The sequence below is a fragment of the Spea bombifrons genome, chromosome 6, assembly GCF_027358695.1.
Source record: "Spea bombifrons isolate aSpeBom1 chromosome 6, aSpeBom1.2.pri, whole genome shotgun sequence".
In the NCBI taxonomy this organism is placed as follows: Eukaryota; Metazoa; Chordata; class Amphibia; order Anura; family Pelobatidae; genus Spea; species Spea bombifrons.
The window spans coordinates 16,297,396-16,322,500 of record NC_071092.1 but is presented as its reverse complement, the minus strand read 5'-3'; the positions used below and the strand labels follow the sequence as shown (position 1 = coordinate 16,322,500).

The following is a 25,105-nucleotide window of genomic DNA, read 5'->3' as shown; positions in this document are numbered from 1 at the left end:
TTTTATTTGCCAACCTGCCCCCCCAGTTATGCACATCTGCCCCCAGGGTTGCCACTCTGCCCCCAGAAATGCCTTATACCCTCCTATATGCCACTCTGCCCCATGATATGCCTTTTAATCCCCTATATGCCAGAGTGGCATATAGGGGGTTAAAGAGCATTTCTGGAGGTAAATATATATATATATATATTGCTAACAATCACACTCCTATCAAGCCAAGGCAGCCAGTACATGCTGGAACCTGGGGATGATAGGAGTCTGAGTACAGCCTCCCTATGCCATGCTACCACCACCACCCCCCTTACACATCCATGCTATCACACACACACTCATTCACAAACATTTAAATACTCATTCATTCCATTAATCACACATACTTCACACATTAATCACAAAAACCCTCCCCCACCCCCTTACCTGAACTGCAGATCTCTCACTCGAAGACTTCTGCAGGGTCCCGGCTGTGCGAGCAACTTCTCTGTCCCCGCCCCCAGAGGAAGGAGGGGGGAGGTAGAGTTATGTGACACTCTTCTAGCTTCCTGTTCTGCTGCTTGCAACCAAAGCCCGGTAAGCAGCATGGCCCCAGCGGACATTTTGAGGTCTGATTAGAAGACGACCTTGATTATAAGACGAGGGGTATTTTTCAGAGCATTTGCTCTGAAAAAAACCTCGTCTTATAATCGAGCAAATATGGTATATTATATATATATATACACATACACATATATATATACACATACACATATATATATACACATATATAAATACACATATATATATATATACACACATATATATACCCACACACATATATATATATACACACACATATATATATATATATATACACACACATATATATATATACACACACACACACACACACATATATATATATATACACACACACACACACACATATATATATATATATATATATATATATATATACACACACACACATATATTATATATATATATATATATATATATATATACATACCGTATATATATATATATATATATATATGTGTGTGTGTGTGTGTGTAAGGCACTGTATGTATGTATGTATATTTCTGTATAACAACCAGCCAATCACCGGTAAGGTACATCGCTTGCCGTGATTGGCTGGTTGTTGTATACTGGGTAGAGGGGTAGTCTTATACGGCGAGTATAGCCCAAACTCTATATTTTAACTGGAAAAGTTGGGGGTCGTTTTATATGCCCAGTCGTCTTATACGCCGGTATATACGGTACATACGTGCATTCTCACAAATACACTTTCCCTCCTTACCTCACTCACCCCCTACGGCTCAACAGATTTACGTCACTGCACAGTATGCGAGCAGCCTCACTTTACCCGCAGGGTGATGTGACCACGTTCTGTTTCTGCCTCCCCAGGCCATGGGGCAGGAACACTGTTAGTGGCACCTAGGGAAGTCTGCCCCCCTCTACGTACGCCACTAGTGCCGAGTGCCCCAGTAGCCTGCCTAGCGACACCCCTGACAAAGAGAGAGACTGTTGTGGGGAGAGGAAGTTCCACTGTGCTCTCAGGGCAAGGAGAGGCCCTGAAGAAGATCCCCAAGCCAAGTGATGCAAACTGGGGTATCTAGAGCCTTGCTTAGCTGGGTCTGGCAGGGAACTGAAGTAAGCAGTTAGGCTGGTTAGTCCAGGACAGCTAAGTATATACAATTGGTCTCCAATCGGGGAGAAGGCTTTTTTTTATGATTCTGTTGTTTGGTTTGTGCATGTGCAAATGAATCAAAATTTACTCCAAATTGGTGCTGAGCCTTATTTCTCTAGATGACTGTGCTTAAGATCCCTAAAAAGTGACATTAACGACCCTTAGCTAACAGATACCTATTTTGTAATTTAAAAACAAAACTAGAGCTGAAACAACGAATCGATAAAATCGATAATAATCGATAACGGAAATCATCGATAACGATTTCCGTTATCGATTAATCGAGTGATCAATTCGTTGTTGGAGCACTCGGCTCCTTTTACTTACCTCCGCGAGCGTTCCCCGCTTCTGCTACACGCTCTGCAGTCTCCGCCTTCTTTTAGCTACGTGACGGATGTGACGCGTTCCGGAGGTAAGTATTCTTCATGTCTATGTGCACGGATCGCACAGAGCCACTCGCACAGAGCGAATCGCTCTGTGCGAATGGAGCCACTCGCACAGAGCGGTTCGCTCTGTGCGAGTGGCTCCACTCGCACAGAGCGGTTCGCACAGAGCCACTCGCACAGAGCGAATCGCTCTGTGCGAATGGAGCCACTCGCACAGAGCGGTTCGCTCTGTGCGAGTGGCTCCACTCGCACAGAGCGGTTCGCTCTGTGCGAGTGGCTCCACTCGCACAGAGCGGTTCGCTCTGTGCGAGTGGCTCCATTCGCACAGAGCGGTTCGCTCTGTGCGAGTGGCTCCATTCGCACAGAGCGGTTCGCTCTGTGCGAGTGGCTCCATTCGCACAGAGCGGTTCGCTCTGTGCGAGTGGCTCCATTCGCACAGAGCGGTTCGCTCTGTGCGAGTGGCTCCATTCGCACAGAGCGGTTCGCTCTGTGCGAGTGGCTCCATTCGCACAGAGCGGTTCGTGAGTGTGGGTGCAGGGCAGAGTGGGGGTGGGGGTGCAGGGCAGAGTGGGGGTGGGGGTGCAGGGCAGAGTGGGGGTGGGGGTGCAGGGCAGAGTGGGGGTGGGGGGTGCAGGGCAGGAGACTGGGTGCAGGGCAGAGTGGGGGTGGGGATGCAGGGTGTGAGTGTGGGTGCAGAGCAGAGTGGGAGACTGGGTGCAGGGCAGAGTGGGGGTGGGGATGCAGGGCAGGGTGTGAGTGTGGGTGCAGGGCAGAGTGGGTGCAGGGCAGAGTGTGAGTGTGGGTGCAGGGCAGAGTGTGAGTGTGGGGGCAGGGCAGAATGTGGGGGCAGGGCTGGGTGCAGGGCAGAGTTAGAGACTGGGTGCAGGGGCACAGTGCAAAGTGCTGGGTGCAAAGTGCCAGTGCTGGGTGCAAAGTGCCAGGGCTGGGTGCAAAGTGCTGGGTGCAAAGTGCCAGGGCTGGGTGCAAAGTGCTGGTGCAAAGTGCTGAATGCTGGGTGCAAAGTGCTGGATGCAAAGTGCCAGGGCTGGGTGCAAAGTGCTGGGTGCAAAGTGCTGGGTGCAAAGTGCTGGGTGCAAAGTGCAAAGTGCTGGGGCAAAGTTTCTTGAACAGTAATAGTCCACCTCTTTTCAGAATGTTTGGGGTTATTTTGTTTCATAAATATTGTGTTTGGGTTCTTGTACTTTGAAAATATTGTTTTTTATTACATCATAACAAAATAAGAATGTTAATGTAAATTTTAAGTTGTTTTTTAACATCCAGTTCATTAAATTCTTTTAAATAAACGAAAAATTTGCATATTGTTTTTTTTTATCCGATTAATCGATTAATCGAAAAAATAATCGGCCGATTAATCGATTATTAAAATAATCGTTAGTTGCAGCCCTAAACAAAACAGATGCCGACACATAATCATTGATTAGATCTGTTTTTGAGTTAAATGCTCTGGTAAATGAAGGTTCAGCAAATACATCTTCTGTCTTCCAGTGGGGAGAATGAGAAGTCATTCTATAAGGTGAGTAATGGTGGAATAGATGCCACTTATGGAAAGCAAGAACTGCATGGACCTTCAACTGTTGTGCACACATGATCATCTGCTGAATGGGGGGGTCTACATTTTTGTAGATTGTAATACCACTATCTGCAGGATATCCCAAGATATGATCTTTACAGCTTTTCCACGATTCACCAGTGAAGGTACTAGCAGATCAGCTGGAAAAAGTAAATGTCAAAACAACCCCATGTTCCAACTGCATTTTCATTACATTACACTTCAATTTTAAGATTTGTGGCCCTCAAGTTCTGTTTAGTCATCGCTTTCTTTCATTGGTAAAACTAGATGACCTTTGGATGCTGATCACACACACAGATGACTGCTTCATCTGATGCTGATCACATCTGATGCTGATCACACACACAGATGACTGCTTTTATAATCGTTAGTTGCAGCCCTAGTCAGGAGTCAAACCTGGAATCCAATCAATGAAACAGGATCAGTGGTGTGTTTTAGAGCTACTTTGACATCTAAAAACACAAACATGCCTGCTATTCTCAAGAAGCATCTGCGAATGTGAACTACATCTCACAAAAAAGTCACAGAAGACCTACAATCAAGAATTATTGAATTGCATAAAGCTGGAAAGGGTAAACTCAGAGGTTTGCTGCCCAGTAGGTACGACTAGTTATTAAGGTAGTAAGGGTTGACTTACTTTTTCCACCAGCAATGTGAATGTTTAATGCCTATGTTCAATAAAGATATGAAAGATTATCATAGTTTGTGTGTTATTAGCTGAAGCACATTGTGTTTGTCTATACTTTGCAACTTAGGATCAGACCACACAACACGAACAATAAATGTTCACTTACTTTTTCTTTTGTGTACATTAAAAACAAACAAACAAAAAAAAAACAACCCATTGTACTTATCCTTTAATTTAAAAAATCCCTTTCCCACCCCCCAATGCTCCTCACTTACCTACTTAATGAATATATTTTGGGTATTTTTTGACCACAAAAGTGATTTATAGTATTATAAATATTGGGTAACCGTTGTATTAGAAATGATAAAACATCCACCATGAATCAACCAACTTTAGATCAACCAGACCTTGAGTACGGGTAAGTTGGTTTCTGCAGGTTTATTTATTTATTTATTTTTTTTTACTGTCCATTTCCTACAGTGTAATTTTTTTTTCAAGAACATAAATTATAAACATGCATTTGGGTCCAAACACACACATAAAATACCATGCAATACTAAGATTATCACAGGACAATATAATAATATATGTAGAGGCAAATATAATTTTATTTGGCCTACTGGGAAAACAACAGGGGGTGGAAATAAATAAAAGCGAGTAGGATAAACACATATATGAAACACAGATTACAAAGAACAATAAGCAGAAATAAGCACTAAACTCAAGTGTGACAAGGGTCTAATTATATTTAGTAAGTTAGTAGCAAATTTTAGTCCCTCCAACACCACCAAAAAGCAACTGTTAGCAGGCATTTCTCCTTCAATAAAGTCTGTGGGTTAAAAGTTCTGATCATGTATAGAGTACTGTCCCTTGTATGAAAACCCTCATGGTTCATATCAGAAGGCATGCATGTGAGGAATTCTCAAACTGCTCTTTTCCCCACCTCCATAACTGATGGCCGACACCCTGTTCTTCGAATCCAACCGAGCCAGTCGCTCTACTGCCTTTTCCAGGGTGTCTTCCAGCTGAGTTCTCAGTGCATGTGCAGTCTGCAGCTCGGCCTCAAGCTCTGAACTGTTATTAAAGCAGATCAAGTTGTGCAGACAAGGGAAATTCACATTAATAATCAGTTAACCAAATTGTAATAACATTGTTGCATTGTAGATGTCTGGTTCCATTTCAAAAACAAAAATACCCTAATAATCAACATGGCCAGGTGATAAAATAAGTTATTGTTCTAGTTATAATTGTCAAAAAATAAAATAAAAACAAACATTGTTTTCTTTTGCCGAAGGCATGAAACATTAACTTTATAACTATGTTGGCATATTGAATTGGTACAAAGCAGCATCCCATAAATGTAAATATAAATAGAGAGACCAAATAATATTTGTTTGTAACAAGTTATCGCAAATAAACAGTGGTATAATTCTGTGTATATAAAAATTCACAAATTCCTTGTCAGAAGACCCGGGAAAACAAAAAAATAAAGTAAATCCCTAAATGGAAATAATTTTTTATTAAGTTTTTATTAAGTGGTTCCCCTACAATTCAAATGAAGATAGATGTCCTCCTAAATAGTTCCCGTGCCTTAATGTTGCCGCTGCAAGTGGCCATTAAAGAGGTCATAAAATGTTTTTTGCAGGTGGTAACATATGCATCGTGGAGGAACGCAAAATCATTTATAATGTGAATTGCTGGTGGAAGGTATGCTGGGGGTATGCTGGGGGTATCACACGAAAGCAATATCGGGGATCATTCAAAAAGAGGGCCCCATCTACAACAGGAAAAAAAGTAAGAATTAGCCCCCTCACTCTAAGTAAGTTTTTGTGTGGATTTCTTAATACACTAGATGACCAAAAGTATGTGGACACCCTACTATCAAACCAACGTGAGCTTTCTGGACATCCAATTCCAAAACCATTGATATAGAGTTTCCCTGCAGCTTTCTTCAAGGTTTTGTAATGTGTTTGTGGGAATTTGTACCCATCCAGCCAATGCTGCTTGTAAATCAACTTTCTGATGCATCCTAAAGGTGTTCAAGTCACACCATTATCCCTCTTCCACCAAACTTTACAGCAGGCAGCATTCTCCTGGCATCCATCAAACTTCCAGATACTGAAGTATTCCGGAGAAGTTTGAGTGATAGGAGACAAAGGTTGTAGTTAATGGTGTACATTCAGAGAAGGCTCTAGGGGGTTACCCCAGGGATCAGTATTGGGACCTGTACTTTTGAATATTTTATAAGTAATATTACAGAAGGTCTTAAAAAGTATGGTATGTCTTTTTGCAGATGATACAAAAGTCTGCAACAGGGTAGACATTCCAGGTGGAATAACTCAAATGGCAGGCAATTTAAGTAAGTTGGAAGAACGGTCCAGAGTGTGGCAGCTACAGTTAGATTTCAATAAAGGTAAAATAATACACTTGAGACGTAAAAAAATTCCAAGGCAGAATATAGCATTGGGGGTACTTTCCTGTCAGTGATAGCGGAAGAAAGGAACTTGGCAGTAATTATTATTGATGACTAAAAGGTATGCCGACAATACAATAAAGCATCTCAAAAAAGCAAGCGGGATGCTGGGATGCATAGGGTGATGCATTAGTAGCAGGAAGAGGGAGGCAATTATGACACTTTACAGATCTCTGGTCCAGCCTCCCCAAGAGTATTGCCTACAGTTCTGGAGACCCCATTTCCAGAAGGATACTGACACATTGGAGAGTTCAGAGGAGAGTTACAAAAACAGCAAGTAAACGGTAATTTGCAGGACAGAAATTATCAGGAAAGGTTAAAGAATCTTAATATGTACAGATTGGAGAAAAGGAGAGAGGGAGGGTGTAATAGAAACATTTAAATACTTAACCCCTTAATGACAAGACTGTTTCTTACTCGTAGTACACTTTGGGACAAAGGCTCTTAACATTTTCCAGTGTTGCTGTTTAGCTGTAATTTTTTTCTCTCTTATTTTGTGCACCCACACACATTATATACCGTATTGGCTCGGATATAGACCGCCCCCGTATATAGGCCGCACCCTAAAAGTTTGGTGCTTTTTTAAAGAAAAAGTTTTTTTCTTTAAAAAAGCACCAAAAAAAACATGCTGCCACTCTGTCTCCCCCCCCCGAGATATGCTGCCACTGTCCTCCCCCCCGAGATATGCTGCCACTGTCCCCCCCCGAGATATGCTGTCACTGTCCTCCTCCTCCTCCTCCCTCCCCCCCGAGATATGCTGCCACTGCCCCCCCCCCCGAGATATGCTGCCACTCTGCCCCCCCCCCCGACTTACCAGAGCAGACTCCCGGGTGTCTTGCGGGGCCGGCGGGGGACATCTACGCAATACGCGTATACAAATTCTGGTGCCGGCACTCAGCGGATGTGCCGGCACCGGAAGTTGTATACGCGTATTGCGTAGATGTCCCTCGCCGGCCCCGCAAGACACCCGGGAGTCTGCGTCTTGGGGGCAGAGGTAAAACGCATCGTGCGGACGGTCACCGGCTGCGGCGATGCGGCTAAACAACCTCCGCTGCCAGAGGCTGTTTACCCGCATTGCCGCAGCCGGTGACCGCCCACAAGATGCGCTTAGACAACCTCCCGTGCCGGCACACCCCCCCCCCCGTGGAAAGTGCTGGCAGGGGAGGCTGTCTGAGCGTATAGGATTTTAAAATATGGCGATTTTTTGTTAAAAGGATTTTCACTCACTTTGAAAAATATTTTAATCATCTACAAATGAAAAAAACTGCTAAATCGATTCTACTGTTTGTACTGGAGTTTAGAGATACCCAATGTTTTTTTTTGCTTTTTTATGCAAGTTTTTGGGGGATGGTGTTCCTCCCATGATCCATGGCCAGCCTCACTTGTGAGGCTTCCGTGAATGCTGCAAAGACGCAGATCGCGCCGAAAACGGCGATGCAGGTATTTAACAGCAGCCCATACATGTACGGTGCATTGCATCGTGAGCCCGCACACGTACGGGCTTTGACGTGAACGGGTTAAAGTGACTTAAAGTAAGCTTATTTGAAAGGAGGAGCAATGTTAGAACAATAAGTCATTGTTTAAACCTTGAGGGTCAGAGGCTGAGATGTAACGTAAGGAAGTTCTACTTTACTCAGAGGGCAGTAGATACATGGAACAGTCTTCCAGCAGAAGTGGTGGAGGGAATTTAGACATAGGATAGACAAAGTTTTCCTCACTATAGGACCTGACCAAAGACCTATTGCATCAGGAAAAACGTGCAGACTAGATGGGCCGAATGGTTCTTATCTGCCATCAAATATGTTTCTAAGATGTTTCTACTCCTCGAGAATCCAGTGGCAGTGTACTTTACACCAGGCCAGCCGATGATTGGCATTGTGCGTAAAGATCTTCAGCTTTTGTGCAGGAAACTCATTGAATGAAGCTCCCAACACATAGATCTAGTGCCAATGTTGCTTCCAGAGGCATTTTTGAATGCTATAGTGAGTCATGCTACAGAGGACAGGTGATTTTTATGCAATACACACTTGAGCACTCATTAGTCCTAGTCTTTGAGTGGGCATGGTTATGGCTGTGGCTAAATTGTTACACGTAGAAGCAGAAATTTTACAAACTGACTTGTGGCATAGAATCCTATGACAGTGCCATCGTTAAAGTCACTGAGCTCTTCAGTATGTCACATCCTACTGCCAATGTTTGTCTATATAGATGGCATGTCTGTGTGCTTGATTTTATACACCTGTTGGCAATGGGTCTGGCCGAAACACTAAACTCAAATTAGGATGGATGTCCACATACTTTTGGTCATATATAGTATATTATGAACTTTGCCAACAGAAACAGAATACCCTGGATATAGGGTTTAAATGTGTGTGTAGGTAACCATAATATGGAAAGAAAAGCTGGTAATGCAGACTAATGCATTTCACTTTCAATCTGTTTCTTCTAATATATTACCAGCATATTACCATAGAACAAACCGATTGTTAACAAAACATACAAAATGAAGACTAACATGCAAATCTATTGATATTATATGTTCACATAAGCAGATCAACACAGCACGGAGTTGTTTATACTGTAATTGATCTACTCATTTAAATATATATAATATGAACAAATTGCTGGATCAACTAACAATAGGATAAACATTACCTTTTTTTTCCGGCTTTTAGGCAGGGCACCTGTACTCCTAAAGGCTGTACTTTATTAAACCAGGAAGCAACTCTTTAAGAAATTAGCCCCAAGTTTTAATTTTTCTTTCCGTTAAATGTTCTTTATAAACAATTGTTTCCTCAGACCAATTTTGTCACCTGCATCTAATTAAGTTTAACCTCTTGACTGCTAACGACGGCATGGTGCCGTCGCTAGCAGTCCCAGTCAGGTGCTAACGACGGCACCATGCCGTCGCTAGCACTACCCTACCTTGATGGAGGTCTGTGGACCCCCATGACCACCTACTCCGGCGATCTGCCTCTCACACTGAAGGGCATCACCGGGGCCACCCGATCCAGCCGGCGACAGCACGCGCGATGACGTCACCGCGCAACTTTATTAATAACCGACAATTGTCAGTTAAAGCGGTATGGGGGCATGCTGCTTAGATGCCTGTATCTCAGGCATCTAAGCAGCTACAGACCCCAAACATATACCGTTGGAAAGGTAATCGTGTCACCTTTCCAACGGTATAATGCATGTGAAAAAAAGAATAAAAATATTAAGTTAAAAAAAATAAAACTATACAAAAAAAGTAAAATGATTTGGGGGTCTCTAAAGGCAGATAAATAAAGATCAGAATTGCCTAGAGACCCACTCACATATTTTCCATGCATAAACATGCATATACAGGCATAGGTTAAAGTCCAATTGAATCTTTATCTACGCGTTTCGCCCTCAGGCTTCTTCAGGAAATCAATTGGTGCGGGTCTCTGTCTGTGTCAGCAGGATCAGCAATCCGTAAGTATCTCTGTTCGTTCTGTCTGTTCTTTTATAGTGATTTATATGTGGATTTCCGGATGTGTCATCGCGTATTTGACCTTTGTTCTCTGTTGTCATTACGTTTTTTTCTTCTATTATTCAGGTTGTTCTCTCGTTGTTTAATAAAGTTTGTCAAACTTTATTAAACAACGAGAGAACAACCTGAATAATAGAAGAAAAAAACGTAATGACAACAGAGAACAAAGGTCAAATACGCGATGACACATCCGGAAATCCACATATAAATCACTATAAAAGAACAGACAGAACGAACAGAGATACTTACGGATTGCTGATCCTGCTGACACAGACAGAGACCCGCACCAATTGATTTCCTGAAGAAGCCTGAGGGCGAAACGCGTAGATAAAGATTCAATTGGACTTTAACCTATGCCTGTATATGCATGTTTATGCATGGAAAATATGTGAGTGCATTTCTATTTGGTATATTCGGTTTACCTAAGATATTGCACCATTTTAAGCTTGTTTTTTTAGATTTTCATTGAAGAATATTAAAAGCCTCTTTACAGTCCATGTTGATGGGTTGGATTTGCCTCTTATACTTGTGAGTGCAATATATCACTTTACCACTTACACTGAAGTACAGTCTACACTATATTGTGTTGTTTTTATTTTTCTCCCTATATATGTTCCTGCGCCCCATACATTCCTGGTTTATTTGCATTCTTACACTTTGAGGAAAAGTGTAGTTTGGGCAGCTGCGGTCCGATTAGGGAAGTATTTTCATAAGTTTTATTTCTTATTTGCACCTACCTGAGTGACACGTGATTTTAGTTTTTTCGGTTCACGATTTTTATTGCCTAGAGACCCTCAAGTTAATCTAAACATAAACTAGTTTAACTTAAAAAAAAAAAAAAAAAAAAAAAAAAAGAAGTTTAAGTATTCTAGCTAAATGATCACTGTGGTAGCCAATGCCACCACAGTGATCATATAGCTATGAAAAATTCACATTCCCTTTTTAGAAATGACCGATATTTTAATAATATTTGCAGTTCATCAGGATTTCAAAAATTGCCTTCCTCTACCATTGGCTAAATTTAACCCCCATGATCAAAGGGATCATGGTGGTTAAATTTAGCCAATGGTAGAGGAAGGCAATTTTTGAAATCCTGATGAACTGCAAATATTGTTAAAATATCGGCCATTTAGCCCGTGCGGTACGTGAGTAACCATCTCATCCCTGGAGCCCCTTGCATTTTTACTGAAAACTTATTTTTGCTGTAAAAGTGATTTTTTTTCTCCCTTTACGATAATTTCTTTGGGATTGTAAGGGCAAAGAATGGTGTGTGCTTCTGTGAGTGAATGTATGGAAAGTATGGTGTGTGCTTCTGCGAGTGAATGGAGATATGAAAGGCGTGTGAATGGTCAGTAATTAGGGTTGAAGCCTTGACGTGGCATTACTGCTCATGTAAGAAGTTAATTTATGGCACAAAAAGTACATATTTGCAAAAGCTACATCCCTTGGCGCATCAAATGAGGGGCTGCATGTGTTTCTAGTACAAACCTGGAGTGCACAAGACACAAATGAACATGTCGCTATGGTTAGAAAAAACATATTTTCTAGCCAAAGCGACATATTCCATCATTATTTGTGCACTCAACTTTTGTCCTAGAAATACATGTAACCCCTCATTTGAAGCTCAAAGGGGTGTAGTTTCTTGAAATGTGTGCTTTATGTACCCTAATTTAACTTTCCAGATGTCTAGACCACTTTAACTTCAGATTTGGCAGATTGGAGAATCTTGTTAAAAAACATTTAGGGGTGATGCCTGCAATTGGACAGCTCTAGACAGCTGGAAAGTTAAATTATGGTACATAAAGTATATATTTTCAGAAGCTACACCCCTTCGCGCATCAAATGAGGGGCTGCATGTATTAGTAGCACAAGACTGGAGTGCGCAAGACATAAATGAACTTGTCGCTTTTAATTTTTTTTTTTTTTATTTCTATAAGTGTGATATTCACTTATTTGTTGTGCACGTCAGATTTGTGATACAAATACAAATAAGACTATAAATAATAGATTTAATAAAATAATAAAATATTAGAAAAACACAGTCTACTGTTCTCAATTTCTGTTTATTTTAGACTGGTTACCTACTACGAATATTTAGCAACACAGCTTTTGATATTAGAGTTTAGAAAAATAACATTATAAACTAGTTTTTATTGAGTCGGAAGTGAAAAATTACAAGTTTTTCCCATTTTTGGCTTTATTTTGCAAACCTAATGAGACATACACATATAAAAATGGTATATTTGGAATCTGCTGGGTGTGCTGAAAAAAACAATATATGGTTTGTATAATTTACTTCTAAACACGTTTAAACGTGAGATGCACCAAAATGCAGAAAACCAGCTTAGCACCAGGGTGGGAAATGGCTTAGCAGCCAAGGGGTTAAATAAAAATGTTTAAGTTTTATATGAGCACAATTATGAAATAAATGGGATTTCCATTTAGGGAATGTTGGACTGAATTCTTAATTGTGCCAGGCTTTCCTGTCTTCAGGCAACAAGTGTGTGTTCTTCAATGTAATAAATAAAACACACACACAAACTAGAACTTTCCAAAGCTCAACCAGTAATACAGGGGGGGGGGGTCAACTATGTATTGATTAAAAAAAATATATTGTATATATGGTTATGATTATGCTCCTTTTATCAAAATGTCAGATACAATTTCGTCTCACCTTCTGGGTACTTGATGGAATTGTATTAGATTGCTGTGCAACTGTTTCTCTGTCTCTAATGCTTGCTTAAGCCTGCTTCTGTCTTCATCAAATCCCTCCAATAACTAAATCGTTGGTACAATTTAACCATGCAAATGAAACAGGGAGAAATTTACAATTTAACAATAGTAATAATGAAAACATAACTGATTGTTTGGGACACTGTCAAGTACAAAGACCAAAAACATAATTAACCCCTTCATTAAGATTATTATAATATAATATATTATGTCACAAAATTCTGGAAGTTAATGCCAAATGACACTATTACAGCCCCTAAGTATCAAACCATTAAGCATCGGCAGGTTAAAACCCTGTTGGTTGTCCGGGTATTCCTTTTCTGGTGACATTAACATCATTGGGGGATAACCTCACTCTGACAAGACACACAGCTGTTTGTAGAGACCTGAGTTGGGCCTCCAAGCAGATTTCTCTGCTGCTCCATGTCCATGTCACAAAGTAGACCAAATGTTTTTTGTTTTATTTTTTAACAAATGTCTGTAAGAAAGTATTGTGGATGCAACTCAAAAATGCCAGGTTGCAGCCATGCACAAATTAATCAAGACAGGCACATTTTAAATGTGGAAACATTAAACTTAAGGGTAGCTACATTACATACAATAACAGTTGAATAACCAAAATATCTAGAAACCTCAGATTTATTAAGTCTGTAATACCTCCTGGACACATTGTCCACTACACTTTTGGCTATCCATCTCCATTGAAGCTAATTTTTCCTTGAGTACCAAGACTTCCTGGGTCAGTCGTTCCACAGTTGGCATTTCTTCTGGGTCAACCAACTGTACTTGTAGATCCTAACAGACAAGATAAATCGAGAAAACCTTATATTTATACTCCTAGAACAGACCATATTGAGTTAATGTTAAGGCAACTCTCACATATTTAGGTAAGCAATTAACATGCCAAGAGGCTTGTTGATGCAAGAAAAATGCCAAGAGGCTTGTTGATGCATCTGAAACAAAGCTGAAGCACAACCGAAGCAATATTATGTTACAACTAATAAAACCATTCAACTAGACAAACATTTAAATATGCTACCTTAATCAGATCTTCTTTTATCTGCACGCTTCTAGTCAAAGCATCCATGTCTGCTGACTGCTCCTGTAACTGTTCACTTTGCTTCATGATCACACATCTCAATGCTGACAATTCATGCTGGTTGCAAAAACCAAACATATAAGTATACATTGTTTTGTGTTTGGCTTTATAAAATGTATCGTGGCAAATAATTTCTCAATGTGTCAAGAAAATAGATGGGTGACTGAATGGATATACTAGGCATTAGCTGAGGGAAGAGATAAGATGTATGCGCAACAAATGTTACAGATACAGATGATAGTACCGTATTTTCTCGATTATAAGATGACCCCCCAAAATCTGAATATTAATTTATGAAAAAAAGAAAAAGCCTGAAAATAACACGACCCTATAGGAAAAAAGCTTTACCAGTAAATGTTAATTCATGTAAACTATGTGAACATTTTTTTTTTAATAAAAGCTATGATTGAGAAAAAACAGGAATTTTATACTCACTGTAAATTCTTTTTTCCTTAATATAGTGGCAGTACAGATGGGTGTTGTTCTTCCCTAACTCCTCCTCCTCCATAAGAGCACACCGGACCAAACACAGCCAGTTAATACCAAGAATACAAACATGCTTGCAAAATATCTTTAATGGTAGACAAAATGAGGGAGGGAAACATGTACTGCCACTATATTAAGGAAAAAAATTTACGGTGAGTATAAAATTCCTGTTTTTCCTGGCATATAGTGGCAGTACAGATGGGGTATAGCAAGACAAGATAACCAATGGGAGGGGGATACTTAAGAGGCCACTGCGCCAGAAAAACGCCACAGAGGAGGAGAAGATGTCAAGTCAGTAATGCTGGACAAATGCATCGAAGGAAGACTGGATAGCTGCCTTACATATATTTCTTCAGGAGATGAGGTCGACTTTTCAACCCTAGACCCAGACATAGCTCTTGTGGAGCGAGCCGAAATATGGGACGAGATAACTTGCCGGCTGCTTGAGTGAGCTAGTCGAATGGTCTCTGTAAGTCACCTCGAGATGGCCTGCTTGATCTTAAGATAGCTCTTCGGACATCCCATCTGAACCATTGACGCCTCTGGAAATACCTGATCCTGATGGTGAAAAAGGTGAATTCAGCAGCTGAGGACAGAGCTAGTAGTTACCCAGTTGCCTTGCAGAAGTAATAGCCACCAACAATGCCGTCTTCAGCGACAAACGCTTGGGAGAATTCTGCCAGGTTTGAATGGTACAGAATAGAGAGCTAGTAAAATCGGGGGTTGCCGAATAGTTGCCGCTTAAAGAAATGCCCGATCAGAACATACGAAGCCAAATCCAAAAGAAGAAAAAGACAGAGGGACGATACTTGCCCTTTTGAGGCTGAGACATAAAGACCTGCTGAGAATTCGTCTTGCAAAAAACACGGACGGTACTAGTAGAAATAAAAAACCCTGCATCACCAGGAAAAAGCAGAAACTTTAAATAACTATTTTTCCTCAGTATATGTTATGGAGGAACCTATGGCAATGGATATACATTGGACCACTGAGAAAAATTTTCAGTCAAACTGTGAGTGGATGGCCCAGGACAAGGTGCTGCAGCAACTAAAGAAAATTAATGTTAACAAGGCTCCGGGGCCTGACGGTATTCACCCACGAGTACTTAAGGAGCTGTGTCAGGAAATAAGTGAACCTCTGTTTCTAATCTTTCGGGATTCTTTTCTTTCAGGAATTGTACCAGAGGATTGGAGGAAGGCAGATGTGGTTCCTATTTTCAAAAAGGGTTCCAACTCTGTGCCCGGAAATTATAGACCTGTGATCCTAACTTCCGTTGCTGGGAAAGTATTTGAAGGGCTGTTTAGGGATAATATTCAAGAATTCCTTGGGAAGAATAGTATTATTAGCATAAATCAGCTGTTACGCGCGCTGCCGCGGCTCCCTCTCCGGCTACCGCCGGCAACCCCACCTCCGTCCCGCATGCGGGTTGCCGGCGGGTGACACGCGCTGCCGCTGCACTCACCTTGGCCGCTGGGTCCCCCGACGTCGGTGGTTCCGCCTCCGGTGCTGCCGCGGTGACTCGAGGGGCTCGTGGTTCCTCTTCGTCGGGCGCGCGCACCCGCTCACGCTCGAGGTACGTCGCCACGCGCACACGCCGGGAAACCGGCGGAAGTGCGCCATCTGGTGGTGGTTCCAGATATCGCACCTAATATCAAATTAGGGCGCGACACGCTCTACGGCGCGGCTGATGACGTGAGTGTTACCTTTCCTATTTAAACCCCATTCGTTTGCCTTGTCTTTGCCCGTTCTAAACGTTCTCTAGCGTTGGGTGTGCTATTGTTCTTCTTGTTTGATCTCTGCTTTGTGTACCGAACCCTTGCCTGTTTATACGACCACGATTCTTCTCTGCCTGCCTACGTACCCGGACCTGTTTACCGTTTTGCACCTGATCTACCTGCCCTGACCTCGGATTGTTTTTTGACCTTGCTGCCTGCCGTTGCCCTCGACCTCGGACTGTGTTCTGGACTTTCTTTAGCTGTGCTTACCTGCATTGTTGGATCCCTCGTCTACCTGACCGTAACATCAGCATGGTTTTATGAAACATAGGTCCTGTCAAACTAATTTAATTGCATTCTACGAAGAAGTAAGTAGAAGTGTCGATCAGTGTTGCAGTGGATGTAATCTACTTGGATTTTGCCAAGGCGTTTGACACGGTTCCACACACTAGGTTAGTATTCAAACTGAAAGAAATTGGCCTAGATGCAAATTCTTGTTCTTGGGTAGAACATTGGCTTAGAGGTAGAGAACAGAGAGTTGTTATAAATGGTAAATTTTCAAGCTGGTCAAAAGTGGTAAGTGGTGTCCCTCAGGGTTCTGTTCTGGGACCAATTTTATTCAACATATTTATAAATGACCTGGCAGTAGGCATTGAAAGTCATGTTTCTGTGTTTGCAGATGACACAAAACTAGGTAAAGTTATACAGGGCGAGCAGGATATTACAGTGCTGCAGAGGGATCTAGATAGACTGGGGGACTGGGCACTCAAATGGCAGATGAAATTCAATGTAGATAAATGTAAAGTTATGCACTTCGGGGTAGCGAATGCACAAGCAACCTATACCCTAAACGGTAGTGAATTAGGGGTAATGACAAATGAGAAGGATTTGGGAATTGTTATAGACAACAAACTAGGCAACAATGTGCAGTGTCAGTCTGCGGTTGCTAAGGCCAGTAAGGTATTGTTGTGTATAAAAAGGGGCATCAAGTCGCGGAATAAAGATATAATTTTGCCTCTGTATAAATCAATGGTAAGGCCGCAACTTGAGTATGCTGTGCAATTTTGGGCACCTTTTCTAAAGAAGGATATCATAGCACTAGAAAGAGTGCAGAGGCGGGCTAAAAAATTAATAAAAGGAATGGAGCAATATAGTTATGAAGAAAGGTTAACTAATTTAAATCTGTTTAGTTTAGAAAAACGTCGCCTCAGAGGGGATATGATAACGTTATATAAATATATTTGGGGCCAATACAAACCATTGTGTGGAAATCTGTTCATAAACAGAACTATGCATAGGACACGTGGTCATGCATTTAGACTGGAAGAAAGGAGATTTAGACTAAAGCAGAGGAAAGGGTTTTTTACAGTAAGGACAATAAGGATGTGGAATTCTCTGCCTGCAGAGGTAGTTTTATCAGAGTCTGTACAGACGTTTAAACTGCAACTGGATGGATACCTGGAAAAACATAATGTTCGGGGATATAATCTTTAATTATGGGGAAACAGCTTATTGATCCAAGGAGAAATCTGACTGCCATTTTGGGGTCAAGAAGGAATTTTTTTGCCTTCTTTTGGATCAACAGCAACAAATTAACAGATATAGGAAAGGCTGAACTTGATGGACGCATGTCTTTTTTCAGCCTATGTAACTATGTAACTATGTAACCAGAGCCCGAAAACCTCCGACTAAGGAGGATATCAGCCGTGTCATGGGAGAGTCCATTATCTCTAAGGATAATCCAAAACTAGGCCATCAAAATGACAATCTGAAGGAATCTTGCTCTCCACCAGATGGGCCGAAAATGGCAGCTCCCAAACTCTTGAGGCCATATTGTTTAGCTCTGAACAAGTCTGTATTGGCCAATATGGAATAGATGTTAAAACCCTGGCCTGGTCCGCTAGAATCTTGAGGAGGACACGTGGGATCATCGCCACCGGAGACAAAAATGTAAGCCATCCTGTCCAGCACCAGAGGGTTGACCCATGAATACAGATAGGCTAAAACCCAAAAGATTGCGGTTGTCTCTGGTTGCTACAAGGTCGATTCCTAGAAGGCCAAAAAAAGGATGGAGAAGATTCTTTTGTCTAGAGATCAATTTGATCTGCTGAAGTCGTCTGCAATACAATTGTCCCTTCCCCTGAAACACGTGGCTGACAAATCTTCTTGGTTTTGTTGAGCCCCTGCCATGATTCCGAGAAGGCCTGAAGTTTCGGAATCCAGGTCCCACCCTGTCTGTTGATATATAATATTGTGGTAGCGTAGTCGGATTGGATTCTTATAGCTTTCCCTTTTAGCCAATGACTGAACTACTTGAGGGCCAGAAAAAACGATTTCCGTTCTCGATAATTTGAGGACTGGGTAAAGAGGTAACCAAAATGCGCTCCCCAGTCTATTTTTTGAGGAATCTGTGGTCAGAGTGATCCACTAACGTTGATGAAAGCAAAGACCCTTGCTGAGATGATCTGTCCTCTTCCACCAGATCAATTGGGCTTGGACACTGAAGTTGACATCCGGATCTTCTTCTTTCTGGGACACATGCCTAAGGATGTCCCATTGAAGTGGCCTATATGTGCCTTGGAGCAGCTCACTGCAGGGATACAACCCTTCTCACTTTTCTGATCTTTGATCATGGAATAAAGAGCCGTAAGGAGTCGGAGTCCACTATCAGCCCCAAGCACTGCATATTTAGAAAGAAATAAGGCTGGACTTTTCAATTTATGATGAAGACATGTCTGTATGAACCATTCCAGCCGACAACCAATTCCATAAAAATAAGCCTAGCCGCTTGTTTCTTAGGATGTTACTGAAACATTTGTCCTGGTATTGTCTACAAAAATTCTGCTCCTTATAAAACTGTTGAAAAGGCCTGGTGTTTTATATGGGAACCTCCTGTTCCATCTGGCCTTATCCTGGGGAAGCACACTCTTGCATTAGACATGTGCTTGATGAGCTCTGCCAATGGGGAAACACTGCCAGTCCTCTAGGTATGGGATGACCCTGATACCTAATATTCTGAAAGTTGAGAGACCCAAACTGGAAATGGAGAACTCTCGCCACGTTCCTAATAGCGAACCTGAGGAATTTAGTGGATTCAACCGCAATAGGCACATGCACATAAGCATCCGTCAGGTCCATGGTCACCGTGTTATTTCCTTCTTCAGTAGTTGGGTTACTGTGAGGATAGTTTCCATTCTGAAATGCATGTATAGAATACAGACCTAGACCATCTTTAAACTGGACTGAAGGATCCAACTGGTTCGCGACCAGGAACAGCCTGGAATAAAAACTCTGAAAACTCCTGACGTTTGGGATTGATTCTTTTAGAAGGGTGGAACATGAGACAAAGTTGTAGATATCCCATGTCTGCAGGTTTAAGATGGCTGAACTGGGTAGCTTCCTGGGGAAACACTGCCGCACACTCTCGCAGCCAAAAAGCTCTCCTGGCCACTGATGACAGACCCATATTTTGGGCTGAGAGATTAAGCATTTCTTTGGCAGATACAATGAAAAGCAAGTAGAAAGGCTCAATTTCCTAAATTGACTAGATACTTCTGTATCCGGTTCTCCCGACAGTAAGGACTCCCATCCAAGTGCTAACCAAGCCCAACCCTGTTGGCTCTAATGCCTGATACCTAGAGCTCTATCCACCAAAGTGCTAGACAATGCTACTTGCACTGGAATCCTGAAGATTGGAATATACGCCTACAGGATGTCTTTGCCCTCTTATCCATAGGGCTTTAAGACCAGACACTACTCCAATAGGGATGGATGTTCTCTTCGAGAGCTGAGCAATCTGAACATTTACCTTTGTTCCCACTTCTCTTCACCTTAAAGCTAAACCCTTAAGATGCTCAGAAAAAAAGTCTCTCGCCCAGATCGACTATTCCCTATGCATGCGATCCTGTAGCTTAGGCAACATGCAAAATCCTTTGGATGCTTCTCACGGACTACCTCTTGTAACCGCCTGGAGAGTTCTTAGAAAATTTACAAAGCTCTTGTGGAAGTAGGGAAGCTTTATCTTCTGAATCCTCACAAGACGAGCCTGAATTAGTAGATTTTTAACACCTGGTATTCCCACGTGGAAATTAACTAGGCCCAAGCTTTCTTAGTTACCGAGACGCATTAAGGGTGTTATGGCCATAGGCCAACTCCCTGGAAATCTCCCAGAGGACAACAGATTCAGGAACCAACATGAATGAGACTTATCAAACTTGGGCTCCAAAGCATAAACAGAAGTAGTCTTGAATGGTTAAAAGGTATGTGCAAGGTTGTAGAAGCCAACGCCCAAAAACTGAATGTCCTGTTTTCTTTAGCAAAAAGTTAAGCTGAGCAAGGATTGCATAACTCCTTTTGCAGCTGTCAGGCAAGGGGGTGGCCCTCTAAGTGCACAAAATATATTTGGACTTAAAAGGAGCCTTTATCTTTTTAGAAAAAAATGTTACAGGGCAGAGGCTTTTTTAAGGTTAAGTTAAATTAATCTTACCTTAAAACGCCTCAATCCGTGTGGGGGGTTGGTGCCACGGATATCCAGTTCTGACAAGCCCCACTGCTGTCAGACTGGACTGCACAGCTGAAATAACGTTTGAATTTTGTGCCCTGAAGATCGGATCCGCGCATGCTCTGTAACACGATCAGATCTTCGGCGGAATGCAACGCCTCCTGGGTGTGCGTTCCACCGCTGTGCTTATGCTCCTTCCCTTGCCAACTTGAAGAGAGAGAACTCTCATTCTGTTCCGTAACATCCGCCAATGCGGATGTTCCTACCTCACTCTGCTCACCACCCGGGGAGCAATCAGAGGAGGAATCCCCGTGTGCCCCCAGCAAAATACATGTCCGTCCCTGACAAGGGACAAGGAAGAACTGGCTGTGTTTGGTCCGGTGTGCTCTTATGGGTGAGGAGGAGATAGGGAAGGGTGAGGGTTTTAACTCTTTGGATTTCAGATCCTTGTCCCTAAGGAAGAACAACACCCATCTGTACTGCCACTATATGCCGGGAAAATATTTTGTTTTTATTTCCTTTTTTTTTATTCAACCTGCCCCCCCACTTATGCACATCTGCCCCCTGGCTTGCCACTCTGCCTCCAGAATTGTCTTAAACCCCTACTCTGGCATTTAGGGGGTTAAAAGGCATATTATGGGGCAGAGTGGCATATAGGGAGGTCTAAGGCATTTCAGGAGGCAGAGTGGCATTAAGGGGGTTAAAAGGCATTTCACAGAGCACTGCCTCCAGAAATGCCTTATGCCCCCCATTTAACACTCCCTCCTCCAAATTTACCGGAGCTTCTGAGTCCCCGGTGTGTAGTCCGGGTAGCGTGTAGAGTAGGGCTGAAACAACGAATCGATAAAATCGATAATAATCGATAACGGAAATCGTTGTCGACGATTTCCGTTATCGATTAATCGAGTGATCGATTCGTTGTTGGAGCACTCGGCTCCTTTTACTTACCTCCGCGAGCGTTCCCCGCTTCTGCTACACGCTCTGCAGTCTCCGCCTTCTTTTCGCTACGTGACGGATGTGACGCGCTTCAATCAAGACTTCAATAACGTTTTAAACTTGAAGCTTGGAAGTGGAACGAGTCCGTAGCGGAGGTAAGTATTCTTTATGTCTATGTGCGATTCGCTCTGTGCGAGTGGCTTTGTGCAAGTGCGAGTGGCTCCATTCGCACAGAGCGATTCTCTCTGTGTGAGTGGCTCCATTCGCACAGAGCGAATGGGTAGGAGCCAGGGTAGGAGACTGGGTGCAGGGCAGAGTGGGGGTGGGGATGCAGGGCAGGGTGTGAGTGTGGGTGCAGGGCTGAGTGTGGGTGCAGGGCAGAGTGGGGGTGGGGGTGCAGGGCAGAGTGGGAGACTGGGTGCAGGGCAGAGTGGGGGTGGGGATGCAGGGCAGGGTGTGGGTGCAGGGCAGAATGTGGGGGCAGGGCAGAGTTGGAGACTGGGTGCAGGGGCACAGTGCAAAGTGCCAGGGCTGGGTGCAAAGTGCCAGGGCTGGGTGCAAAGTGCTGGGTGCAAAGTGCCAGAGGGCTGGGGCAAAGTGCTGAGTGCTGGGCGCAAAGTGCCAGGGCTGGGGCAAAGTGCTGGGTGCAAAGTGCCAGGGCTGGGGCAAAGTGCTGGGTGCGAAGTGCCAGGGCTGGGGCAAAGTGCTGGGTGCGAAGTGCCAGGGCTGGGGCAAAGTGCTGGGTGCAAATTGCCAGGGCTGGGGCAAAGTGCTGGGTTCAAAGTGCTGGGTGCAAAGTGCCAGGGCTGGGGCAAAGTGCTGGGTGCAAAGTGCATAAATATTGTGTTTGGGTTCTTGTACTTTGAAAATATTGTTTTTTATTACATCATAACAAAATAAGAATGTTAATGTAAATTTTAAGTTGTTTTTTAACATCCAGTTCATTAAATTATTTTAAATAAACGAAAAATTTGCATATTGTTTTTTTTATCCGATTAATCGAAAAAATAATCGGCCAACTAATCGATTATTAAAATAATCGTTAGTTGCAGCCCTAGTGTAGAGCTCTACGCAATTCGCGTACACAACTTCTGCTGCAGCCGGGAGGAGGTGCGGCTAGCAACGGGGGTTGTCTGCGTCCATCGCGCAGAGAGTTCCCCGGCCGCCCCGGTGAGGCAGCGTGTAGAGCTCTACGCGATTCGCGTAGACAACTTTCGCTGCAGCCGGGAGGAGGTGCGGCTAGCAGCGGAAGTTGTCTACGCGAATCGCGCAGAGCTCTACACGCTGCCCGGACTAAGCACCGGGGACTCAGACGTACCGGTAAGTGTGTGTGTGTGGGGGGGGGGTTGCTTAGTCCGGGCAGCGTGTAGAGCTCTACGCGAATCGCGCAGAGCTCTACACGCTGCCCGGACTAAGCACCGGGGACTCAGAAGTATCGGTAAGTGGGGAGGGGGTGGGACAGGAGGATCCAGGTCCCCTGCATCGCTGCGGGGGATCTGGATCTTAGTCTCATAGTCAGACCTAGTTGAGGTCTGATTATAAGACGACCCCGATTATAAGACGAGGGGTATTTTTCAGAGCATTTGCTCTGGAAAAAACCTTGTCTTATAATCGAGCAAATACGGTAATATGCTGTAAACTGATGGGAGGGAAAAGCAGATACAACATTCTTGTAAATAGAAGCAAGGGCCAAGATACAAGATAAAATGTAAACTATTTTAAGGTTTGCAGAGTATTAGAGAAAATATAGTAATGTGCTAATGTTGAATCCATGCGGAAAATATGGCCCCTTTATTCATTTCTTATGAACTATAGTGCAAATATCTTATTCAAATAAACCTGTGCTTTTCACAACAAAATATAATTCTAAATTGATAAATATATTCAGTATTTCCAAAAGAAGAACATGAGCTACCTGGTATTCTTTTTCTTTTCTTAAAAAGAATTGAAGATCCTCCTTAGCTTTGGCTAGTACATTTTTTTCTGCAGTTACTGCTTTTTCATTTTCTTCAGCTGTCAAAAAACACAAGTTTATGCAGCTGGTCCCACAAGAAATCTATCTTTCTTTTTTTTAGAATAAAGAATAAGAATGTCTTTATATGCATATTTTAGTCTCACTTCATTTCATGAATTTTGAGATCTCTCATTACAAAACTAGCACTGGAATCTTAATTACTAAATAAATCAAGAGCTATACTCTAATACAATTTCAAAAAACTTATTTACTGACTCAAGTTTCAAAGAATAACAAACATAGTAGCATGCATGTGGGATACCAGCACCTATTACCCAGAAGGCACTTGTCTATGTCATGCCTCTACCTTAACAGTGGCTGTTTTATTCTTAAAAAATAAATGAGCAAATGAATACAATCCCACACAATTAATGTTTCTTCACTGAATATGTAGTTAAATCTAAATACTGGAAAACCGTTGTTCCGCAATCTCCAAATGGTGAAAATATGTAAAACAACCACAGAAATGAAATAGCACAAAGGTTATTTATTTTTTTTTTTAACTGACATACTAGAGGAACTCACCAGCTTCTTTAAGATCTCCAGACTCATGTCTAATACACATGGAAGTTAGATCACCACAGAGAACACCAGACTGAACCAATTGCTGAAAACAAGACATTTATTTTTACTTATTCTTAAAATATACAACACTTTATGTAAGGAGGCATATGTATGAAAATACATAACTGTATAGGAGATAGGTACCTACTAAAAGGGCTGCACCATAGCACTAGGATACTTTAAATTCTTGGCATCACATTTTATGAAATTGTACATCAAACCAAAATGATCTTGAAATCAGGACAGTAACAAATATTTCATGATGCACCCCTCCCACAAAAAATATGACAGATTAAGAAAACACCATTAGCTCTAACAAAATTTTGTAAATAAAATAGAGCGCTGAATAAAGATATACTCATTTAGCCGACTAGGTTCCGTCTTTCCTTGCAGGAGGATTGAGAAATGACTTACATGAGGCAGATTCCCTTCTAAATTTTGCTGTTCTTTAAGTTTACAGTTCCTACAAATGATAGCCTGATCCATCTTCTCTGATGCAATCTACAGAGTTTAGAGAAACATAAAAAACACTACTGTAAGCTAACCCAACACACACACACACACACACATTATATATATATATATATATATATATATATATATATATATATATATATATATATCAGCCCATCAGTTTATAATTTTAATGGTAGGTTTATTTGAACGGTGGGAGACAGAAAAACAAAAATCCAGAATAATGCTTTTCAAATAAACTATAAATTGATTAGCATTTTACTCAGTGAAATAAGTATTTGATCGCCTAGATGAAGCAAGATGTCTG

At 42.2% G+C, this 25,105-nt stretch overlaps 2 protein-coding genes across 3 annotated transcripts in view; both read right to left on the bottom strand.

Moving 5' to 3' along the window:
* PDE4DIP (phosphodiesterase 4D interacting protein) overlaps positions 1–25,105 on the bottom strand; it is a 254,630-nt gene that overhangs the window by 17,005 nt on the left and 212,520 nt on the right. Inside the window, exons 17-23 of one of the 2 annotated variants that reach the window (XM_053468624.1) lie at positions 24,739–24,825; positions 24,286–24,367; positions 23,662–23,759; positions 14,049–14,165; positions 13,667–13,804; positions 12,951–13,054; positions 5,233–5,363 (exon numbers count right to left, since the gene is read on the bottom strand). In XM_053468624.1, coding sequence (XP_053324599.1) covers positions 5,233–5,363; positions 12,951–13,054; positions 13,667–13,804; positions 14,049–14,165; positions 23,662–23,759; positions 24,286–24,367; positions 24,739–24,825 — 757 coding nt within the window. Of the gene's footprint in view, positions 1–5,232; positions 5,364–12,950; positions 13,055–13,208; positions 13,805–14,048; positions 14,166–23,661; positions 23,760–24,285; positions 24,368–24,738; positions 24,826–25,105 lie in introns of those variants that run through there. The other variant, XM_053468625.1, reaches the window with a different exon arrangement.
* The window catches only part of PRRX1 (paired related homeobox 1), a 379,246-nt gene continuing 362,093 nt past the window's right edge, over positions 7,953–25,105 (bottom strand). The window contains exon 4 of the mRNA XM_053468644.1: positions 7,953–8,164. Coding sequence (XP_053324619.1) covers positions 8,041–8,164 — 124 coding nt within the window. The 3' untranslated portion in view covers positions 7,953–8,040. The remainder of the gene's footprint in view (positions 8,165–25,105) is intronic.